The 24,628-nt window shown below is 43.2% G+C and overlaps 2 protein-coding genes across 2 annotated transcripts in view; both read right to left on the bottom strand.

The window, feature by feature from the left end:
- LOC108432297 (otoancorin) overlaps positions 1 to 12,815 on the bottom strand; it is a 36,994-nt gene extending 24,179 nt beyond the window's left edge. The window contains exons 1-4 of the mRNA XM_037537184.1: positions 12,700 to 12,815; positions 6,324 to 6,445; positions 5,485 to 5,630; positions 606 to 714 (exon numbers count right to left, since the gene is read on the bottom strand). Coding sequence (XP_037393081.1) covers positions 606 to 714; positions 5,485 to 5,630; positions 6,324 to 6,445; positions 12,700 to 12,739 — 417 coding nt within the window. The 5' untranslated portion in view covers positions 12,740 to 12,815. The remainder of the gene's footprint in view (positions 1 to 605; positions 715 to 5,484; positions 5,631 to 6,323; positions 6,446 to 12,699) is intronic.
- A 1,316-nt stretch (positions 12,816 to 14,131) lies between these two features.
- Positions 14,132 to 23,063, bottom strand: LOC119263095. Its single transcript, XM_037537183.1, has 8 exons — positions 23,023 to 23,063; positions 21,783 to 21,863; positions 20,388 to 20,482; positions 19,373 to 19,394; positions 18,903 to 18,942; positions 14,754 to 14,892; positions 14,443 to 14,511; positions 14,132 to 14,326 (listed from the first exon to the last, which is right to left on the bottom strand). The coding sequence occupies exons 2-8, from the start codon at positions 21,832 to 21,834 to the stop codon at positions 14,132 to 14,134; spliced, it is 612 nt and encodes a 203-aa protein (XP_037393080.1). The 5' UTR covers positions 21,835 to 21,863; positions 23,023 to 23,063.
- Positions 23,064 to 24,628: the final 1,565 nt, after the last annotated feature.

Below are 24,628 nucleotides of genomic sequence, written 5' to 3'. Positions count from 1 at the left end.
CCTTAAATGGAGCAGCAGTTCTGAAGCCTGAGGTGCCAGAATGTAACTGCTACACCATTTAAGGTAGCTAGCTGACATTAAACTAAGATAACACAAGGGTTCTCATATTTTTTTTAACGTAGAATATTCTCATATTTGTGGGTTTCTTTGGGGCGCTTGCGCAGCCATCTTCTCTGAAAAACCTCCGTTTGGAGGGCCATGTAGTCCAACACCAAAATCAACAAAAATCGGGACACCCTACCCCTAGGCATGAATGGATGGGTAAGGGCTAAGCGATATGGGCAAGGGGTGAAATGGGATTGGGCTTAAATATCGTGGCACATTATATATTCCAAGTCGGGAAGGAACCAAGTTGCTTTCATAAAAGGGCCACCAGAAGGGCTTGTCAATTAGCTGAGTAGTTGGATCAGGTGTATAGAACAGTGAAAACACTAATATATGCCTGTATAGATGTCTGGATATGGAAGGTAAAGCAAATAAAAGGGGCCTTGAGTGCATTACTGGCTAAATAAGCAGCATTATTGTTGTTGAGTGCAAACAAACACAAAAACAAACAAACAAAGAAAGATCATAGAAAGATAATACTATTAAAAACTTTGCCAAACCTGGTCAATCCCAGCATTCTCGCAGTCTGCCATCTGGGACAGCACCTTCTTACTCAGTGTGGCATTGAGAGATGGGCCATCATCAAAGAAACAGACGAGAGAGCCGAGCCTGGCCAGGAAAGCCAGGAAGAGATGTTGAAGTGAGGGTCAGCGATGTAAAAAATACAACAACGCGATACTGATATGATCATTTCTCTTGATAATGAAAACATATCGCCCACCTCTAACATTTATGTCTGACCACAGAATAACTTTCAAAGTATTAATCTTACCAAAGAATTTACTACAAGATGATCAAGTCAAAAAAACCAACACCCGGTTTGCTTTATTCTGTATAAAGCCTTGGTAGAAAGAGGCCAAAGGCTCTGATGATTTTTCCTACTACAGCCCAGTTTTTTCAAACAGCATGCAATTATTTACATCCTATATTTAATTGAAAATAGTACAACTAAGAAATTTTGTTTTTTGAAAAATATATGCTCATTTTGAACATGAGGTAAAGGTAAAGTTGTGAAATGCTAATACTAATTTGGTTAACTGGCAACCGGTCAGTAACATGACCTATTGGAAAAGCAGTTGTGATTGTGTGTGTTTAAAATGGGTTAAAATAACACAGTATAGGTCTGATGGGAATATGCCAAGGCACAATATTTAAAGTGACCAGCAACTTTGTGTCTGACTGTCACAGGGTCAGTAACTCGTCTCTGTGTGAGCAGAGACTCCATCACTATATTTGTTCATTAGCACAGCAGTGTACATCCGGCTAACATGAGTGAGTATCAGAATGTTATATGAATTTTTATGATTACAAGCACAAGTGAACGAATGCAAAGTTGAAACTCTACCATGCAAAGAAGAAACCAGAAACGCCACCGACTTTTCTGGGCCCGAGCTCATTTAAGAGGGACTGAGGCCAAGCACAAATGTGTCCTGTGGTCTGAAATTTTTGAAATTCTTTTTTGATATCATGGACGCTGTGTCCTCTAGGCTAAAGAGGAGACTGGCCATCTGGCCAACATGTGCTGCCATCCAGATGACGTCTTTTTCAGAGAAGGCCTTGCTTACATTCAGCAAAACAATGCCAAACCACATTCTCCACATATTACAACAGCATGGCTCCATGGTAAAACAATCTGAGTGTTAAACCTCCATTGAGCCAAGTCACCATTGAAAACATCCATCCATCCATCCATCCATCATCTTCCGCTTCTCCGGGGTTCGGGTCGCGGGGGCAGCATCCTGAGCAATGAAGCCCAGACCTCCCTTTCCCCAGCCACTTCCACTAGCTCCCTGGGAGGGATTCCGAGGCGCTCCCAGGCCAGCTGGGCGATATAGTCACGCCAGCGTGTCCTGGGTCTTCCCCGGGGTCTCCTCCCCGGTGGACTTGCCTGTGACACCTCCCAAGGGAGGCGTCCAGGAGGCATCCTAACAAGATGCCCGAACCACCTCAACTGGCTCCTCTCGACGTGAAGAAGCAGCGGCTCTACTCCGAGTCCCTCCCGGATGACCGAACTTCTCACCCTATCTCTAAGGGAGAGTCCAGCCACCCTGCGGAGGAAACTCATTTCAGCCGCTTGTATTCGCGATCTCGTTCTTTCGGTCATTACCCAAAGCTCATGACCATAGGTGAGGGTGGGAACATAGATCGACCAGTAAATCGAGAGCCTTGCCTTATGGCTCAGCTCTTTCTTTACCACAACAGACCGGTAAAGAGCCCGCATCACTGCTGACCCAGCACCAATCCGCCTGTCAATCTCCCGCTCCCTTGTACCATCACTCGTGAACAAGACCCCAAGATACTTAAACTCCTCCACTTGAGGCAAGAGCTCATCCCCGACCCAGAGAGGGCTCTCCACCCTTTCCCGCGTGAGAACCATGGCCTCGGATTTGGAGGTACTGATCCTCATCCCGGCCGCTTCACACTCGGCTGCAAACCGATCCAGTGCAAGCTGAAGTTCACGGCCTGATGTCCCCAATAGGACCACATCATCTGCAAACAGCAGCGATGTGACCCTGAGGTCACCAAACCAGACACCCTCCATCCCCTGACTGCGCCTAGAAATTCTATCCATAAAAATTATGAATAGAATCGGTGACATAGGGCAGCCCTGACGGAGTCCAACTCTCACTGGGAAAAAGTCTGACCAAGCTCCTGCTTTGTTTGTACAGGGCCTGAATGGCTCGTAGCAAAGAGCCATGTACCCTGTACTCCCGAAGCACCTCCCACAGAATACCCCGGGGAACACAGTCGAATGCCTTCTCCAAATCCACAAAGCACATGTGGACTGGTTTGGCAAACTCCCATGAACCCTCGAGAATCCTGGAGAGGGTAAAGAGTTGGTCCAGTGTTCCACGACCAGGGCGGAACCCGCACTGCTCCTCCTGAATCCGAGGTTCGACTATAAGCCGGACTCTCTTCTCCAGTACCCTTGCATAGACCTTACCAGGGAGGCTGAGGAGTGTGATTCCCCTGTAGTTGGAACACACCCTCCGGTCCCCCTTTTTAAAAAGAGGCACCACCACCCCAGTCTGCCAATCAAGTGGCACCACCCCCGATGTCCATGCAATGTTGAAAAGGCGTGTCAGCCAAGACAGCCCCACAACATCCAGAGCCTTGAGGAACTCGGGACGGATCTCATCCACCCCTGCAGCCCTGCCGCCAAGGAGCTTTTTAACTACCTTAGCGACTTCGGCCTCAGTAATGGACAAGCCTATTCCCGTGTCCCCAGACTCTGCCTCCTCACTGGAGAACATGTTGGTGGAATTGAGAAGGTCCTCAAAGTATTCCTTCCACCGCCCAATGACGTCTTCAGTCGAAGTCAGCAGCACACCATCTCCACTATATACAGTGCTAGTGGCACACTGCTTTCCCCTTCTGAGTCGCCTGACGGTTTGCCAGAATCTTTTCGGAGCCGACTTAAAGTCACTTTCCAAGGCCTCACCGAACTCTTCTCACACCCGGGTTTTTGCCTTGGCAACGACTGAAGCCGCAGATCGCTTGGCCTGTCGATACCTGCCAGCTGCCTCTGGTGTCCTACAGGCCAACCATGTCCGGTAGGACTCCTTCTTCAGCTTGACGGCATCTCTCACCTGGGGTGTCCACCACCGGGTTCGAGGATTACCGCCCCGACAGGCACCAACTACCTTGCGACCACAGCTACAGTCAGCCGCTTCAACAATGGAGGAGCGGAACATGGCCCATTCTGAGTCAATGTCCCCCACCTCCCCCGATATCTGGTCAAAGTTCTGACGGAGGTGTGAGTTGAAGATCAATCTGACAGGTTCTTCTGCCAGACGTTCCCAGCAAACCCTCACTATACGTTTGGGTTTGCCTGGTCTGACTGGCATCTTCCCCCACCACCTGATCCAACTCACCACCAGGTGGTGATCAGTTGACAGCTCAGCTCCTCTCTTTACCCGAGTGTCCAGTACACATGGCCGCAAGTCCGCTGACACGACTACAAAGTCAATCATTGAACTGCGGCCTAGGGTGTCCATGTGCACTTATGGACATCCTTGTGTTCAAACATGGTGTTCGTTATGGACAAACTGTGGTTTGCACAGAAGTCCAAAAACTGAACACCACTCGGGTTCAGATCAGAGAGGCCATTCCTCCCAATCACACCCCTCCAGGTCTTACTGTCATTGCCCACGTGAGCGTTGAAGTCCCCCAGTAGGACAATCGAGTCTCCAGGAGGAGCACTTTCAAGCACCCCTTCCAAGGACTCTATGAAGGCTGGGTATTCTGAACTGCTGTTCGGTGCATAAGCACAGACAACAGTCAGGACCCGTTCCCCAACCCGAAGGCGTAGGGAAGCTACCCTCTCGTCCACCGGGGAAAACCCCAACATACAGGCGCCGAGTCGAGGGGCTATGAGAAAGCCCACACCTGCCCGCCGCCTCTCACCATGGGCAACTTCAGAAAAGAAAAAAGTCCAGCCCCTCTCAAGGAGATTGGACCCAGAGCCCAAGCTGTGTGTTGAGGTGAGCCCGACTATATCTAGCCGGTATCTCTCGACCTCGCGCACCAACTCAGGCTCCTTCCCCGCCAGTGAGGTAACGTTCCAAGTTCCAAAAGCCAGTTTCAGCAACCGAGGATCAGAACGCCAAGGCCCACGCCTTCGGACACTGCCCGATCCACAATGCACCGCACCCCTACTACTGCCCCTCCCATCGGTGGTGGGTCGATGGGAGGGGGGGACTCATGTAGCTCCTTCGGGCTGGGCCCGGCCGGGCACCATGAGTGAATGCCCGGCCACCAGACGCTCGCTGGCGAGCCCCTCCCCCAGGCCTGGCTCCAGGGTGGGGCCCCGGTAACCCTGATCCGGGCAGGGTACACGAGTCCTGCTTTGTTGTCCTCATAGGGGTGGTTATGGATCACACTTTGTCTGGCCTGTCACCTAGGACCAGTTTGCCATGGGAGACCCTACCAGGAGCTTTTGCTCCAGACAACATAGCTCCTAGGGTCCTTCAAGCACACAAACCTCTCCACCACGATAAGGTGGTGATCCATGGAGAGGTTGAAAACATCTGGCATGAAATATTTAAGTTTCAAAACAACAACAATTGGTTCCCAAACACTTACAGAATTTTGGTAAAAGAAGAAGAGGTGGTGCAACACAGTGGTAAACAAGCTTCTGTCCCAACTTTTTCAAAATGCTGCTGGCATCAAATTCAAATTATATATATATATATATATATATATATAAATATATATCGATATGTATGTATTAACCTCTCAGTTTTTATATGTTTTCTTGTACTACTTCAAATAAATATTGGGTTTATTTGCACATCATTGCATTCTGTTTTTTACGTACATTTTGCCCAGCATCCCAGCTTTTTAATAGTGTTGTATAAAATCATACAGGGCACTCACCTATCAATGTGGTTCAGGAAGTTCTGGCTGCTGTTGGAACATTCTTGCTTGAGTCGTTGAAAGAGCATCTGACTAATCGCTGGCTGCATCCCATCTGCTTTGGCGAATGAAGACGGGAATTCAGGAGTCACGAAGAACTTACAGAGCTGAGGAAAAGAGGGAGGGTTTAAACAGGGTTCAATGGAGATAAAAATATTTATGTTGTATATGTTAATACATATGTGTATTTCTTGTTTATGTTCAGGGCTTTTTTAGAGTACAGAGCAGAAGTGTGATTGTACTGGTTTGCTAATAGTCATTAATAAATAGTTGTATATAAATAAATGTATACACAATTGTTTTGTTAGCCCAAATGTAGTCCATCAGCCAAGACATGTTTAGTGTCTTTAGTTTGCTTTTTCAGTTTTGCACTGGAGCTATGAGGCTAATGTAGCTAACAAGTTGACAAAAGCATGTCATATTGATAAAACAACAGTAGAAGCCATCTTGAAGCATCAACCTTTGCTTGCACTTTTGTCCATTTTTATAGATAACAGTACATTATAGCTTGAGGCAAATCTGTGATGCTTTATTTTGCATAATGCTAATACTTGGCTGATCAACTGGATTTGGACTGAGGGGAAAATGATGCCAATCTGTTCAACTATTCTTTTAACAGTGCTTACTTCTTCCCAGTGAGTAGGGAAGTCTTATAAATTCTTCCTGAGAATACAAAGTTATAACAACTGGTGTGAATTAACATCTGAATTTCATGATTATCTTAAATGTTCATCCAAATGAAGTGTGGGTAAGGAAGTAGTCTTGTATGTCATTGTATTAGAAACATCCTGTAGACTTGCATCTTCTGTAGGGATAGCCTTAACTTCCACCTCAGGCAGCCGGGAAAAGAAGCGCCCCATCATCCTCAAGGCCTCAGCCTTCAACCAAGGCATTCTGGGACATCCAGCAGGTGGTGAGTTGGCTAAAAAAAGATTAGAAGAGATCAGAATCAGAATTATTCTCAATCAGTTTCGGTTCTCCTGCCACTCCTTGACAAATCTACATTTCAGTTTTTCTCTTTTCTCGCTAATCCTGCTTTCTTCCTCTCTTCTTCTCCTAAACTCGGTATCCCAAGTTTCTGTGTGGGGCATTAGTTGTTGTCTTTTTCTAGTCTTCGTCAGTCTCTTTTTCTCCCTTCCTATTTGTCGACAACTTGTCTTTAGACATGTCTTGTTCAGGGTCAGCCAGAACAACGAGCCCGTATTTCTCTCTGTACTCCCTTATGTCCATTTACAACAGTCAAAAAGCACAGATGAGCCAAAACATTATGACAGTTCAGAGATTCAATAATAATGCCGATTATCATGTCAAGGTCTGGGATATACTAAATTGTAAATGACCAGTTGGTTCTCATAGTCGATGTGCTGGATGCAGAAGGAATGGCCTGAGAAATGCCAAGAGCCAAACTGTTATCTCCAGTGAAGTGGAGCATCTGCGAAATAGAAAGGTCTGTGGGATGCTCTCGGTCAACAGTGGTCTTAACCCGCAGTGGTCAGAGGAGGGGCAAACCACAAACCGGCAATAGGTTGGTGAGTGCCCAAAGGTCATCAATGCCAAGGGCTACTAGCCGCAGAGTGACCATGCTGTACTTACAGTGGAAACACAAGCAACAGAATTGGACCTTGAGTTCCATTTTCATTCACATCTACTGGGAAACTCTTAATGCAGCTGCCGCATTGACAGCTGCTACCTATCTAATGTTGTAGTGGACTAGGTGCGGCCCTTTATTGCAATGGTTTTCCTTGATGGAAGTGGCCTCTTTCCACAGGACAGTGTGGCCTGCCATGTGCAAATATTGTTCAGGAATGGTTTTAGGACCATGACGAAGAGTTCAGGGTTTTGTCCTGGCCTCCAAATTCCCCAGATCTCAATCCGATCAAGCATCTGTGGGATGGGAAGACCGCAGCTTCACCTTACAACTCGCAGGACTTAAAGGATCTGCTTCTTACTTCTTGTGGCTATATACTACAGGGCGCCTTCAGAGGTCTGGCTGGAGCTGTCTTGGTGGTATGTGTGGGGCCAACATATTAGGCAGATGGTCAAACATGTTGGATCATCCCTGTAAGCTTTAATGTAAACATTCTCTGCAGGAACCATATTTCACACCACTTCAGAAAGAGAATGGTTGGAGCTAAAGTGCTGTAGGCTGAATGGACAGGCATATGGACATGTGTTATTGGTGTGATGTGTTTCCCTACTTGGAATGGGAAATGATAAGTATGCTTATGAACTAAAAACAGTTTAAAAAGCCAGATGCTCCAAAGTGGACAAGATATTTCCAAATATTTACCTAAAGCTGCAAAACATGAACACGAATCAAACAACAAATGACCAGAGGAGTCTCCATCTACACCATTTACACACACACACAAGCACAAACACACTTGGTCCAATGAATAGATGGCCTCTATTCATCCTCCTCTGCATGGACTACATAATGGTGAACAAAGCTTACGCTTGTTTTTTCCTCCATCATCCGCACTGCCTTCGCCCTCCTGCTTCTGCCCGTCCTTTCCTGTCTCTTTTTCCTCCTTTGCTGTGCTCGGATCTTCGGGCACCATATTCTCTTTGCTTTCATTCTTCCTATTCCCATTCCCATTCCCATTCCCATTCCCATTCCCAACATCGATCTGTTTTCCACTGTCATTTTGTTTCCCTGGGTTTTGAACAACCATCTCATTTACTGTTTCTTTCTTGTTCCCTTGCTCTGTAACTTCTTCCTTGCTCAGCTCATTTAATGTCTTATCACTGTTCCCAGGAGTCTGTGGTAAAGTATCATTGTTAGCACCTGGGTTTTTCATCTGGTTCATGATTGGATTCTGCTGGCTTCCTGGGTTTTCTGCTGGTTTATTGGGATTCTGCTGGCTTCCTGGGATTTCTGCTGGTTTAATGGCATTCTGCTGGCTTCCTGGGATTTCTGCTGGTTTATTGGGATTCTGCTGGTTTACCGGTACGTCTGATGGTTTATCAGGATTCTGCGGGTTTACTGGGATTTCTGCTTTTACTGGATTCTCGACTATCTTGACATCTAGCTGTGTTCCTTTCAAATTCCCCTGCCCTAAATCTCGGCGTGCTCTGTTCGGAGCTTTACCATCACTTGTCACCCCATTTGTCAGGCCAGTCTCTGGATCAGTCAAGAGAAGTGATGATTGGTTAGAATGAAAACGCACAAGTTCATTATTTACACAACAGTAACATGATGCATTCAGACAGTCTTCATTACTCACCATTTTCTGAGATTGCGACAAGAACGATGAACCTGAGTGGCACATAAAGTGCTGAACGTGTTATCTTAATCCCTTAACCACTGGTAAACTCTCAGACAAAAGGAACAAAACGGTCACTGGGGCAGTTCTCCTATTGTCATTGGGGTGGTACCCTCAAGGGTACATCTCAGCACCTTTAGTCAGGGGGCATAATCGTACCATAATCCATTTGACTCCACACACCCCGTCTCATCTCCAGGCTTTTCATTTATTGTTCTGTTTTTAAAACACTTGGTTAACAAATATGTACTTTTACTCTGAGAGAAACTTATTTCAGGTGCACAATCGGACCTTAAAACCATTGTTGTACCTTTGAGGGAACATTTACATAGTTTGTACCTTCATGAACGAAAAATGTAACTGCACAGTACTTTTATTTCTATCAGTCTAAAGTTAAATGGGGGTTAAGCTGAAGTTCTTTTTTATCTGGGGTTCTTTACATATTTCATCAAATATTTAACAAAATGTCATTTATTTCACAGAGAAAAGTTTCACTTCGAACTGAAGGGAGAACCTCTGTGGAAAAAGTCTGGAGAAGAATTCCAACCAGACTGCACTAAAGATACGGTCAAGCAAAGGGATGGAAACGTCAAAGTTTTGCAGTTACAGTGTTTTTCTTACACGGGTTTGTTTTCACTGATGGCATTTTGGATGCAGACGTGCAAAAAAACTGCACAAAGAAAAACAAGCCACCTTTTCTCACACACCAGCTGCCTTTTCAAAGAATATCTCACTGAAAAGTAAAACCAAGCCTTGGAATGGCTTGTGTAAAGTGAATACCACTGTTTCCCAACACAATGAACTTAATACATTTTCAAATATGGCACAAATATCCAATAGTTTCTGGGGCCAGTGTACTGTGATTGTAATAAATCAACTAGTTGCTAACTAACACACACAAATAGTAGTTATTATTTAGTGATGTGCCAATTTCCTGTCTTCATGAGTTGATGAGGGCTGTCTGAATGCACCACTATTCTCAATGGAGGCCACTTCGCTTATTACGTCACACGGCTGAGTGAATAGTCTGTGCAACCTATGGGAAAAGTATCTTTACAGACCCACTGGCCTCTATTCATGCTTTAAAACTTAAAACCTTACTTAAAGACTGACTAATTACTCTGTGTGTCACATAATAAAGGAAATGGCCACAATAAGAAGACAGTGCCACTGTCAATACAGAGACAGAATCAGAGAATGTTTCTGCATGAAAGACGGACCAGCATGCTGCTATTCAGTAATAAAAACATACCTGCTTGACCCACTGACACGAGCCTTCACTGTTCCCTAACAGACCTTTTGTAAACTTTTTGTTGTAAATGGTGACAAAACTACTACAGGTGCTGTTCTGTGGGCTGAAATCTTTTTAAATGTCCTGATTCTGCATTTACAGCTGCTACACATCCATTTTCCTTGTATTTCCACATATGACATTTATGTGGTATTAAACCCACTCCAGGTTTATTTCATCCTAAGGCTTATTATTCAGTCCTACAGGGACATCAATGCAAACTAATGGAGCTACTCTTAGGTTATGGAAGTGTGTAATAAAACTTTGGGGCTCCTGTTGGGCCCATGGCACGTTAAGGGGGAATAAGTCGTAATTCATTTTTATGTAAGGCTGATATACGTAGACAGCTGGGATAGGCTCCAGTGCTTTAACAGTGTTTACACTTTACATTATTTAAAAAAAAAGAAACAGGAAAAATGAGGTTTTCCATTATACACTGTATTTCCAAAAGTATTCGCTCGTCTGTCTTCACACGCATATGAACTTGAGTGACAGCCCAGTCTTAATCCATAGTTTAATATGATGTCGGCCCACCCTTTGCAGCTATAACAGCTTCAACTCCTCTTTGAACGCTTTCCACAAGGTTTAGGAGTGTGTTTATGGGAATTTTTGACCATTTTTCAAGAAATGCATTTGTGAGGTCAGACACTGATGTTGGATGAAAAGGCCTGGCTCGCAGTCTCTGCTCTAATTCATCCCAAAGGTGTTCTATCGAGTTGAGGTCAGGACTCTGTGCAGGCCAGTCAAGTTCTTCCACACCAAACTGGCTTATCCGTGTCTTTATGGTCCTGCTTTGTGCACTGGTGCGCAGTCATGTTGGAACAGGAAGGGGCCGTCCCCAAACTGTTCCCACAAAGTTGGGAGCATGAAATTGTCCAAAATCTCTGAAGCATTAAGAGTTCCTTTCACTGGAACTAAGGGATCGAGCCCAACTCCTGAAAAACAACCCCACACCATTACATTACCAGCATTTGGCTGACGCTCTTATCCAGTGCGACTTACAATTTGATCATTTTACACAATTGGCCTGACTGCATGTCTTTTGGACTGTGGGAGGAAACCTGGAGAACCCGAAGGAAACCCACGCAGACACGAGGAGAACATGCAAACTCCACACAGAGAGGACCCCGGTCGCCCGGCCGGGGAATCGAACCCAGGCCCTCCTTGCTGTGAGGCGACAGTGCTACCCACCACGCCACCATGCCGCACAATAACCATAATCCCCCCTCCACCAAACTTTACACTTGGCACAATGCAGTCAGATGAGTACCGTCTCCTGGCAACAAGCAAACCCAGACTCGTCCATCGGATTGCCAGATGGAGACGCGTGATTGGTCACTCCAGAGAACACGTCTCCACTGCTCTGGAGTCCAGTGGCGGCGCTTTACATCATTGCATTTGATTCTTTGCATTGCGCTTGGTGATGTAAAGCTTGGATGCAGCTGCTCGGCCATGGAAACCCATTCCATGAAGCTCTCTATGCTGTTCTTGAGCTGATGTGAAGGCCACATGAAGTTTGGAGGTCTGAAGTGATTGACTCTGCAGAAAGTCTGTGACCTCTGCGCACTATGTGCCTCAACATCTGCCGACCCCGCTCTGTCATTTTACACGCTGTCGTTTACCACTTCGTGGCTGAGTTGCTGTCGTTCCCAATCGCTTCCACTTTGTTATAATCCCACTGACAGTTGACTGTGGAATATTTAGAAGTGAGGAAATTTCACGACTGGACTTGTTCCACAGGTGGCGTCCGATCACGGTACCACGCTGGAATTCACTGAGCTCCTGAGAGCGACCCATTCTTTCACTAACGTCTGTAGAAGCAGTCTGCAGGCCTAGGGGCTCGGCTTTATACACCTGTGGCCATGGAAGTTACTGGAACACCTGGACTCAATGATTTGGATGGGTGAGTGAATACTTCAGGAAATATAGTGTATGGTCACTTTACAAGCTTCAGTGCTGAAATTTCATATCAGCAGCACAAAACATACAACAACATTCATGTGGTCAGAAACTGAGCAGTGATGAATGGGGTGGAGGGGGAATGATAATCTCTGCAGCACCAGATGGGTTGTAATTGTCCGCCTATGTAGTGGACCTTTAAGGTGGAGAGACGTCATAAGGTGGCCAACCGAGTCTAATGCTGCTTTTACGGGTCTCATTTTTATCAGTAAGCCAGCTTCCCACCAGAAGGCACCACACAAACTGTCTTTGAAGTCGAATGGTGAAGCTGGGTCACCTGGCCCAGTTATGACATTGCTGCTATTGTCATTATACTAGAGGATAGAAGCCAACAGTCAAACTGAAAGCAGTGAGATAAACTGCATACATATAATAAATAGTAATGAAAAAAAATTAAAACATACCTCATATTTTATGTCGGCTTGATATGATAACAAAACCCTATTAAAATAGACCAACAGATCAATAGTTGATAAACTACAATATCCATGTCATAACCTCAGTGTTCTGCTTATCTCTAACATAAACCAAATGAATGTGCATATTGCTCAAGGGGAAAAAAAACTACCTTTTGCATTTAGGGGCAGCAGTAGAACAAGTTAAGGTCCAGTAAAATGGTCACTAACTGCTTTAACTGCTGAAATGTTTACAGAAACTTACGGAGGCCTTGGTTGTCTGTTACTAGTTCAAGTTTAGTCATTGCAGACGGCTTTGGCGGATTCGGAGGGAAGGTGCTGGAGATGTTCTGAACTGGATGACAGAGAGGTTCATTTTCGGTTACCCTCTCTTTCATCCACCGCTTAATCTCATCCCTGTGTTGCTCGGAAAGGGAGCTAAACATCTCACTGAACAGCTTCATCCTTGAGAAATAAAGAAAGAGGAACAAGAGAAAGAGGTAGATATGACAAAAGAATGAGTAAAAAAGTGACAGATATGATTCCCCACTGTTTTTCAGAGAGAGAGAGAGCTCATCATCTCGCTAAAGAAAGAAAGAAAGAAAGAAAGAAAGAAAGAAAGAAAGAAAGAAAGAAAGAAAGAAAGACAACCATTGAGGAGCTTATAGAATGGGTAAGGACTCTTGCATCTGTGAAGCTACCATCCAATTTCTTTAATCCAGACAGATGTTAAAATAGTTTCTAAAGTCTTGAAAGAGGGGTCTATTCAAGGCAATAGCTCTGTGAATATGATTATTAATATTAATATTATGTGGTTGATGGCTGAAGTTCAGTCCCTGGTAGCTGCTGTTTCCCCAGATGCCAAAAATGTGTTCAAAATGATTGAATGGGGCTATTTATTCAAAATTCTGAGTCCATTTGGGTTTGGAGACAGGTATAATATAGACACCCAGAGGCTGCTGGCTCATCTCTGAATACTTTGGGGAAGTAGGTGAGGCCCAGCCCTCTCTCCTGCGCTGTTTTGTTTAGCCACAGATGTCCTGTGGGTCCTGTTTGGTGAGGTAGTGCTCAGACATATGCTTTACATGGAAGGTATATCATTATTTGTATTTCGCCCTGACAGATCAATACATAGTCTCTTTCAGATCATCAGTTCCTTCTCAAGATTGCAGGGTAGACACACAGACATATCGTCGCGGTCCAAAGAAAAACAAGTATCCCCAAAACAGTAACTTTACAGGAGAGGGCAAAAACATGCTTACCTTTCAATGTAGGTCAGTGAAAAGAGCATTTCTATTGGTCCATTCATCACGACATTTTCACACAACAAAAAGGACAGCTGGTGTGTTCAAATGATGTAGAAAAATAAAAATGGACAAAAATAGAGATACATGGTTTTCTTTGGATGGCGACGATAGGCAGTCACAAACACATTCACACATGGGGGCAATTTAGCATATCCAATTGGGCTGTGGGAGGAAACTCACAGAGACACAGCTTAAACATGCAAACTCCAGACAGAGAGGACCCTGGTCACCCGGCCGGGGAATCGAACCCAGGTCCTTCTTGCTGTGAGGTGAATCTGAAGGTCATCAGTTACATGCTTTATGGTCTTGTGAAAATGGTCAAGAATTCTGGACCAAGATATAGGACAATCATTCATTTTGGGTGACGGATCAGTTTTATTAGGGGGAGACTCACATTTCCATTAGTTGAGCACTCTGCAGTCTAGACGGCAGGCTCAGTGCGGTAGGGGGTGCGGCCTCCAAGAAAGGTTTGGCTGCCCATAGCAGGTTCCCCAGCTGCCCCGGGCTGAGCTGTGAGCTGTTCTGAAGGGCAGTGGCCCAGCAGAGTGGAGCAAGAAACGCTCGCATGAAGCAATGATCTTTCTCCTGACAGAGAGAGAGAATTCAGTCAGGAATACAGATGATCTCAACTGTGATAAGAAAGAGAAAAAGATAAGTGTGTTATGTGTCTACAGCATGTAAACCAGTGAGACAGCACTAACCGCAGTGTTCCTCATGAACTCAATCATCTCTGGGAGATTCGTGCAGTTCAACATGTCCCTTGTGATGTTCTACAAGCAGAGCATTAGACGTCACCGAAGAGCAGAACAAAACAGGGAAGAAGAGTCTTGATCAGTGCATCACAACAGTCGAATTTGAGAGATATTTCTGCAACTTTTTCAAAAAAGTTTGAATTTTAAAAAATCTCAGAAAAATGTCTTTGTCTGGAAGTCATAGAGCAAAGCAATGTTTATGAAAACATATATGTATTTGAGGGTGAATGTATCTGTGAATGTGAGTATATGTGTAATACCATTGCTGGGTCCTGCTTAGGAGGTTTGGACGTGTCAGGCTGCAGCACGGCACGATTTCCAGGCAGCGGGGGGAGGGAGGAAAGCAGTAGAGGAAAAAGAAAGATGGGGTTTCCTATTTTCTGCTCAGGCATTGCAGAGCTGGGAGAGATATGGAGAAAAAGCACATAGGCACTTCATTTAATTGTTTCTGGCACGTTATTGGCCCCTCAGCCATCTATCCTTGGAAAAGATAGCTTCATTCATGTTCTTGGACTGTTCAGCCTGTCTTTATATTTAAAAAATATTACTGCAGGTGTAATCGATCGTTAGCTGCTCAATAACCGTACTTATCCTGTGAGTATTATTGTGATGGTAGCTTTTCAGTAGCTTTAAAATAGCTCTATCTGTTACCACAACAAATACTGTTGTAGCTGTTCTTTAGCTGTTTAATAACTCTGTTCAGAAAGTGCTGCTGTAGCTGTTCATTTGCGGTTCAATAACTCGACATGTCCAGTAATTATTATTGTAGCTGTTCATTAGCTATTTAGTAACTCTGTTTCTTTGTATTGTTGTAGCTGTAGCAGATCGGGCTTTGTACAATCAGCCTAGGAACACACTCAGTAAAGAAATCTGAGCTGCAAAAAAGAGCTACTCAAACAGGCTGAGTAGTATGGTGTCCACAAATGAGCCATCAACCGTCTGGAAGTGCCTGCAGAACATCACCAGCTACAAAAGCACCCCCCCACCCCCTGACAATTAACACCTTTTACTGAAGGTTTGAAAAGCCCAGCTCCACATACCCATCCAGCACAGATTCACACCCTCCTGTCATTCAGCCATCCACTGAGCCTGCCCTGAAGATCTGCGAAAAGGACGTGCATTGACTCTTCAGGAGACAAAAAATGAGGAAAGCACCAGGACCAGATGGTGTTTCACCCTCCTGTCTGAGGGTCTGCGCTGACCAGCTCACCAGCTCACCAGCTCAGTCTTTACAGCACTCTTTAATAAATCGCTGGAGCTGTGCGTCGTACATTCCTGCTCCAAATGTTCCACCATAGTACCAGTTCCCAAGAAGGCAACCATCACAGGATTGAATGACTATAGACCCGTTGCTTTGACCTCTGTAGTCATACAATCCTTTGAGAGACTGGTGCTCTCCCATCTGAAAAACTTCACAGATTCTCTGCTAGACCCCCTGCAATTTGCATACCGGGCAAACAGGTCAGTGGACAACGCCGTGAACATGGGACTCCAGTTTATTATTTAACAACTTGAACACTCAGGAACATATGCAAGAATTTTATTCTTGGACTTCAGCTCAGCCTTTAATACAATCACCCCAGGACAGCTACACAACAAACTACTGCAACTCAGCGTGCCAAGCCCCACCTGCCAGTGGATCACCAACTTCCTCACTGGCAGAGAGCAGCAGGTGAGGTTGGGAAAGTTCACCTCAAACACCCAGATCATCAGTACAGGTGCTCCACAGGGTTGTGTCCTCTCGCCATTGCTCTTCTCTCTGTACATGAATGACTGTACCTCCACGGACCCCTCAGTCAAAATCTTGAAGTATGCAGATGACACTACATCAGTCTCATCCGAGATGGTGATGAGTCTGCTTACAGACAGGTGGTTGATCAGGTGGTCCTTTGGAGCAGCCACAATAACCTGGTGCTGTAGACAGCGAAAACAGTGGAGATGACAGTGGACTTCAGGAAGAGCCCTCCAGCCCTGCCAGCACTCACCATCCTGGACAGAACTGTGGCAGCAGTGGAGTCCTGCAAGTTCCTGGGCACAACAATCAGCAGGGACCTGAAGTGGGACAGCAACATCAGCTCCATCATCAAGAGAGCCCAACAGAGGATGTACTTCCTGCGTCAGCTGAAGAAGTTCAACCTGCCCCAGGAGCTGATGGTGCGGTTCTACACAGCCATCATAGAGTCTGTCATCACCACGTCCATCACAGTGTGGGGCAGCTCAGCTACCAAGCATGACCTCCACCGCCTGCAGCGCATCATCAGATCTGCAGAGAGGACAATTGGGGTTGAGTTGCCCACACTGCTGGAACTGCATGCCTCTAGAACTAGGAGGCGTGCAGAGATCTCCACAGACCCCTCTCACCCTGGACACCACCTGTTCCAGCTCCTTCCCTCAGGCCGGCGCTTCAGCCAGATGAGGATCAGGACATCCAGGCTACAAAGGAGCTTCTTCCCACAAGCCATCGCTCTCTTGAACAGTTAAAATATTACACAAAACAATATTCCAGCTTCAAACTGCACTTCTACATTTACTGGTATATGGTGTCAAGTTCAACTCCATCCTCTGGAACTGCCGTCTCAAACCAATGTTTGTTCTAGCATCTTACTCACCTGCCATGTTACCCCACCTATCTGACTGTTACTCCACTCACCTGCCATATTACCCCACCTGTCTGACTGTTACTCCACTCACCTGCCATATTACCCCACTTACCTGCCATATTACCCCACCTATCTGACTGTCACCTCACTGATCCCTTTCTCTGCCACTATACACCCTTTAACTGCTGCTGCACTCAGCACTTTTACTTTGGACTCATTGTAAGGTTTACAGGTATGACTGTGTGTGTGTGTGTGTGTGTGTGTGTGTGTGTGTGTGTGGGTGTGAGTGATGGTAGGAATGCAGGTTTTATTTAGTTATATTTTATATTTATTTTATCTTATTCTCTACATGTGAACGTCTGTCTGGTACTGTGCACAGTGAGCTCCTGTAACCAAAAGCAAATTCCTTGTATGCGTAGCAAACCTGGCCTGTAAAGCTTGATTCTGATTCTGTTTAGTAACTCTACCTCTTAAATTAATATTATTCTACCTATTCTAGCTTTTCAGTGACTGTACCTGTTTAGTATGTGGGTGAGTATTATTATAGCTGTAGCTTTTCATTAGCTGTTTAGTAACTCTACCTCTTCAGTCAGTATTAAATGCTGTAACTGTTCATTAGCTGTTCAGCAACTCTACCTGTTTATACATTTTGTTGTAGCTTTTCTTTGGCTGTTCAGCAACTCCATCTGTTCAATAAGTACTGCTGTAACTGTCCATTCGTTGTTCCATAACTGTCTGTTCAGTAAGTATTGGTGTAGCTGTTCATGAGCTGTTCAAGAACTAACTGTTCAATAAGTATTGGTGTAGCTGTTCATTAGCTGTTCAAGAACTAACTGTTCAATAAGTATTGGTGTAGCTGTTCATGAGCTGTTCAAGAACTAACTGTTCAATAAGTATTGGTGTAGCTGTTCATTAGCTGTTCAAGAACTAACTGTTCAATAAGTATTGGTGTAGCTGTTCATGAGCTGTTCAAGAACTAACTGTTCAATAAGTATTGGTGTAGCTGTTCATGAGCTGTTCAAGAACTAACTGTTCAATAAGTATTGGTGTAGCTGTTCATTAGCTGTTCAAGAACTAACTGTTCAATAAGTATTGGTGTAGCTGTTCATGAGCTGTTCAAGAACTAACTGTTCAATAAGTATTGGTGTAGCTGTTCATTAGCTGTTCAAGAACTAACTGTTCAATAAGTATTGGTGTAGCTGTTCATTAGCTGTTCACAAACTAACTGTTCAATAAGATTTATTGTACCTGTAGCTGTTCAGTAGCTTTTCAGTAACTGTTCCTGTTTAGTACATGGATGAGTATTATTGCTGTAGCTGTTCATTAGCTATTCAATAACTCTATTTGTTCAGTAAATATGATTGTAGTAGTGGCTTTTCATTAGGTCTTTGCCAACTCTCCGTCTTCAATAAGTATTAGATGATGTTTTTTTTTTATTAGCTGTTCAACAGCTGTCTCTTCAATAAGTAGTGTTGCAGCTGCAGCTGTTCTTTAGCCGTTCAATAACTATCTGTTCAGTAAGAACTGTTGTAGCTTTAGCTGTTCTTTGGCTGTTCAACAACTCTGTTCAACAAGTATTGTTGTAGCTGATCAATAACTCTACTTGTTTATCAGTATTGTTCAATAACTATATTTGTTTAAGAAATATTTTTGTAGCTGTTCATTAGCTGTTCAATTACCACCTGTTCAATAAGTATTACAGGTGCTATGACTGCTCATTAGCTGTTCAATAACTCTATCAGTTCAAAAAATAGCTGGCAAGCATTATTGCAGTTGTAGATGTTTGTTAGCTGTTCAGTAACTCTTTACCTGTTCAAAAAGTAGTCGGTCATGTTGGGCGGAGAGTAACCTATAACAGTGCAATCAGATCATACTGTCAAGGCACAAGATACATCTGATTTTGTTGTTTTTGGGTACATTTAAAGCACATTTTAAAGCATATATTCAAAGCACTTTTTATTCCATCTAGTACAGCCTTAACTATGAGCAACACAGAGAATTGACTGCACATTTAAATTATGAGCAAGCAATGGGAAATCATGTTTGCATAAACAATAAAACATATCTCAACTGAGCGTAGAATCATGGTCATGCTCGCAATAAGCAAATAAAGACTTGTTTGCTTATCAATCGCATGAGAAGGCCTGCCCATAAACTCAGGCAATACTTTCGAGATGTATGCCTGTTCGTGACTTCTCATATGAGACGATTTCATACCGACAAATTCAGACAAACTTGCATGGAAATATCAAATGTACATCATAGTATTCAATACTTACCGTTCTGGGAGCACCTGGTCATCTGTGGGGAAAAAGGTGATCAGATTAAATACACGGAGTGCCATATTATTGTCCTCTTGATGTCATGTCTTTATTGAACATGTTACATTTGACACATGCAAATTTGACTATCCAGTATTTAAAAAAGGCTTGTACTGCAGTCCCGAGAGGTGGAATTTTTATTTGGGCCTTCAATGGGCAATTTGGAGTGCAGTCACAATTAATTCCAAAGGTTTTTTGATTGTAGAAAAGGAAAAGGTACATTTACTAATACATCATATGATTACTCAATTTATTTTTGTGGACATGAGTTATTGCTCATGCACAACCCAGTTCCAGAAAGTTGAGACAGTAAGTAAATGAAAAAAGAAAGCAGTGATTTATAGATCTACTTTGACCTGTGTTTGAACAAGCCACAAATGAAGGTTAAGAAAGTACTATGCACAGCAGAAGACATAAGTGAACAATGTTCAGAAACACTGCCGACTTCTCCGGGCTTGAGTTCATCTGAAATAGATTGATGCACAGTGGAATCATGTATTGTCTGCCATGTTTTCAGAAATAATGGACGCTGTGTTCTCCCTGGGCCAAAGAAGCAAAGCAACATCCATACTGTTACCAGCGTAAAGTTCAAAAGCCAGATTCTAGGATTGGAGGGGGGGGGGGTGGTATTAGTGGGTAACTTGCATCTGTGAAAGCAGCTTTAATGCTGAACACAATTTGGAGCAACATATGCTGCATTTATGCTTTTGTCCATGCTTACTTCCACATGACAACACCAAGAAACATTCTGTACATGTTACAGGGCCAAATTTGGAACAAGTGTATGTTTATGAAAAACATTGTTTGTAAAGTAGGAAACTAAATATTGTGTATTTGTACTGTTTTCAGTTTCATACAGATCAAACAAAATGCACCAAACACTGGTTTCTGTTTTCATTAGCAATTCACAAACTGCCCCAACTATTTCGTAATTCAGGTTGTAGAAAGTTCACTTTTATGTAACTGCAATTACCAGTTTCTTCGCCATTTCCTTAAAGTCTTGGGGCAAAGGTGGAAAGGTCATGTTGTAGTCCGGCAATGAAGGTAAGCTCATGTTTTGTGACATTGCTGGAAAGAAAGGAAAACATTTTTGTGCAATACAAGTGAAAGTATTGGACTTCAAATCGCCTTTGAATATATACAACTACATATCGCCGTCATGCAAAAACCCATTTTTGTTGTTTTTACTTTGTAATATAATTTGAAAAAGCCAGTTTTATGTTGTTTTGTTAAACGTTATGTTAAATTTAAAATATGGGTTGAGTTAAAATTTCATGATAATCAGATCACCAGAAAAGTTGCTGTTTACTTCTAAAGTTAGCCTACTTCATAAAAATTCTTGTTACATTAATTTCCTTTTCCTATAAAGTTGCCTTTGTGGAGAACAAGGTTTTGTTGGCGATGACATGTAATACATTGCTAAAATCAACATCTTACAGCCTCTGTAGCGTATGGTCAGTCAACGTGAACAACAATCTTAATATTAATTTGAATTTGTTTCCCTGTACAAAAAACCTGTTAACTCAAAATACACTTAAAGAAGTCAAAGGACATTGCCAAATTCAGTAAGTAAACTTTTATGAATATCCGCAGACCAGAGGTCACTAATAGACGGACCGCTGTCCGAGTCCTGACCCATACGCGAGAAACAGCAGTCAGAGAAGAAAGTGAGTCAGAGGGAAGTTATTTCACATGACGTGCTGATAGGGTTAGTTTTATATACAGTTATATACAGTTTTTGACTGTATAAGATGCTGATATACCTCCTAGTCTACTTCAGCAAACAGTACATGGCACTGAATCATGACGCAAGTTAGACGTTATGATGTTACGGACCTTCGCTTGAGGAATTTTTCTCTAACTGAGCCTTACTGAATTTGAATGAAATACCCCTGCTGTAGAAAATTTTCATGAATTGGTCAGCCAAAGGTAAATGAATCTATAAACCAGTATAATTAATTCCTGCAGAGATAGGATAACCGTTTGGCTGAGCATGTATAGATTTTAACTAAAATTTAAGGAAAGCAACAGTAACTTTAACTACTTTTATACTGCGTCACTCTGGTGTTTGAAAATTCCATAAAACTTCATGAGAACAGCTTTGGTAAGCCATGCTCTCAGTCTCTGCCGTCCTAAGAGTTACGGCATCATAGCGTTCTAGTTTTGTTACATAGTCGTTTAATCAAGGAGATTTAGCAACTGCCCATTGACTTCTAATACAAACATGTTTAAGGTAGATATGTTTTCTGGTTTTTTTAGGACAGAAAATGCACAGACGTAACTGTTTACGGTAATTAACAGTATATCAGTGAAGCAGCTGATAGAGATTAGGACGAAAAGTGGCAGAATGTTCCTTTAATATTCTTACCTGTAACTGTCTGAACCAAAAGGGAGGCAATCAAAGCTCCTTTCAGAGACATCGCTGATTGGCCTTGATGTCCCTCTTTGGCTAAGGGCAGATTCAATAAAGGAGCAATATGAGGTTACAGATTTTATTGTAATAGATCAGAGAGGTGAATAGGGGCTAACAAAGGCCCAATCCCATTTCACTCTGCCCCCACCACTTAGCCCTTAGCCCCCCGTTTTTGCGGTCACGTCTAGGGTTAAGGGGGTAGGGAGAAGAGTTAGGGCTACGTGACTCTCCAAACAGAGGTTTTTCAGAGACTCACTCCAGACTGTTAAACAGAAAAAACTGGCACGATGGCTGAACAAGAGACCAAACAAATCCAGGAATGTGAGAATTTTCTCCATTATAAATTATGGTAACTCTTGTATTATCTTAGTTTAATGTTGTTTCAATGTATTGTGGTCATTTTCTTCGTAACAAGCATGAAAAATTGCTAAAAGTATGCTAATGTCTCGGCAGCTAGCTGGCTAGATAATTTTCCCATTCCACCTTAAATACTCCCAGCAGTATTGACGTCTGAAGCGCCAGAATGTAACTGCTGCAGAGAACTTGTAGAGAGGAGAATTCCATTGCTCTGCAACGTCTTCCGAGGCGGCACGGTGGCGCGATGGTGACAGGTAGCGCCGTCGCCTCACAGCGAGGAGGGACTGGGTTCAATTCCCTGGCCGGGCGACTGGGCTCCTCGCTGTGTGGAGTTTGCATGTTCTCCCCGGGTCTACATGGGTTTGCTCACACAGGCCAATTGGACATGCTACATTGTCCCTAGGTGTGAGTGTGTGATTGATTGTGTGTCTGCCTGTCTGCCCTGTGATGGACTGACGACCTGCACCGCTAGTAGCTGCGAATGAAGCCATGTTTTTCTTTTCTTTTCTTTTTAAATTTGAGGGTTGTCCCATTTCGTGTCCCATATTTCAAGCACTACCCTTTGTACCTCCGTTCCATGGGGTTAGGCTGACGCTCGAAAACAAGACGTAGGGGTAAAAAGAAGAAATGGGATTGGGCCAAAGTATCAGAGAAACAGATGGACTACAGTCTGTAACTGTAGAACTACAAAGGGCAGCTATACAGTAAGTGGAGCTGATAAGATGGACAGAGTGTAGACACAAGGAGGTGGTTTAATGAAGTGGAGAGTCTGTGTGTATATAGGTAATGTATCCATACACACAGTCTAGGCCTCAACATCACTCCTCACTGCGATTACCTTGAGCATGACCAGGCTCAACCTAATTCAAAGTGAGTCTTCTGAAAAGAACAGAAACTGTAATAAGATAAAGAGTGGATACATTAAATAATGGAAAAAAATGATATTATATATGGCACCCATGTAAATTCTGTTGAAGGGGAATTTTTCTAAATGTCTGTATAATCCAGGGGCTGCAATTTAAACAAAATCATTCCGAGTGTTTTTCTGTGAAATGACTCCTTGTAGAGAAACGTACTGACGTGAATTTCTTTACAGTGGTGGTGATAGGAACCAGGGATCACCATGTCTTCAACACAAATATAAGCATTTTATTTACTATTCTAAAACTACTAGTAAACCCACACGTGTCTTCTGAGCTTTTATAGCTCAACCACTAAAAGGGCCATATTAAAACATCTCAGCAAATCTGTGGGCCAGCTGTGTTTTCTTTTCATTTTTGATTGACATTTTACCACGACCTGAACGGGCCATTGTCCATAATTCTAAATAAAAATAAATTGTTTTGCTTGAACTAAACACCAGGCATCTTTTCTTTCTGTGTAACTGCTGGCTCAGAGATTGTTGTTAGGAGTCAGAACGCACACTATGTTGAAGCGCATGACGGGAACTGTAGTGTATCTCAGGGCGAAACAGACTAATAATAATAACAACAGCGAATTAAAATAATTTTGTGGGCTGAATAGGACTGTGTCACGGGTCTGACTTGGTCCACGGGCCTTGTGATTGACACATATGTTTTATATGTAATGTTAATGATGGTAAAATAGTGGTAAATCTGACAAAATATGTTTCCTTCGGGGACTATTTTGCCTCACAGTGCCCTGCATGTCATTCTTTACTGTTAATAGATTTAGAAAACTACATTTTAGGCCATATTATTGCCTCAAAACTATCAGCAAAACCATGTCTCAGGCATTAGGACAGCAAATTTGTAACAGTTTAATGTAAAATACTTAATAATAAAAACTTAAAATACTTAAAAATAACTAATAATCTATGAGGGAGCTTTAAGAGGCATGAACACTTTGGGCGTCTGGTTCCCATCACTTCCACTGTGAACAATTCACATCAAACCACTCCGAATGTCTTTGTATGTGTCTTAAAGACTAACTTAGGCAGAATTTTTGAAAAGTCGGTGGAATTTCCTTTTTAACTCGGCTTCTTTTCACGGACCTGGAAAATGAGCTTGTATTTATTTAGTGGTTATTTTGAATGGATGAAAGGTAAGTAATAAAAGAGTGGTCTCTGACTTTTGCACAGAACTCTAAATAACACCAAAAACACCAAAATAAATAACACCAAAAACTAAAATTTAAATATGAAATTATGCCCAGCGTTGGTGGTCTGGCCAGTATTATCCAGGCGCTTTAACTCTCAGCAGTTGAGCTGTTAATTTCCACTGTGGCTTCATAAAAAGATGTTAATTGTACGGTTAGTTGAATTCATAAAATTCAATATGACATGGTAGGTATCAATGGGTTGTATATGGCAGTATATCATTAAACTTTAGTCCAAAGCAAAACATTGCTGTATTTGACCACCTCCCCCTGTCCTGAGGCCTCCCTTCACAATTTGTGAACTTAAAGTTTATGTTCCATTGTTG

Source organism: Pygocentrus nattereri, chromosome 3 (assembly GCF_015220715.1).
Source record: "Pygocentrus nattereri isolate fPygNat1 chromosome 3, fPygNat1.pri, whole genome shotgun sequence".
NCBI lineage: Eukaryota > Metazoa > Chordata > Actinopteri > Characiformes > Serrasalmidae > Pygocentrus > Pygocentrus nattereri.
Note: the sequence above shows the minus strand (reverse complement) of the source record. Positions and strands in the feature narration are given on the sequence as shown.

Excerpts from the sequence above, each read along its gene's own strand:
- LOC119263095 (XM_037537183.1), bottom strand. The coding sequence starts at position 21,834 with ATGTCTCTGAAAGGAGCTTTGATTGCCTCCCTTTTGGTTCAGACAGTT. Across the intron at positions 20,483-21,782 it reads TTTGGTTCAGACAGTTACAG|CAATGTCACAAAACATGAGC; the intron begins GTAAGAATATTA and ends CTTTCTTTCCAG. Across the intron at positions 19,395-20,387 it reads AGGAAATGGCGAAGAAACTG|ATGACCAGGTGCTCCCAGAA; the intron begins GTAATTGCAGTT and ends TTTTCCCCACAG.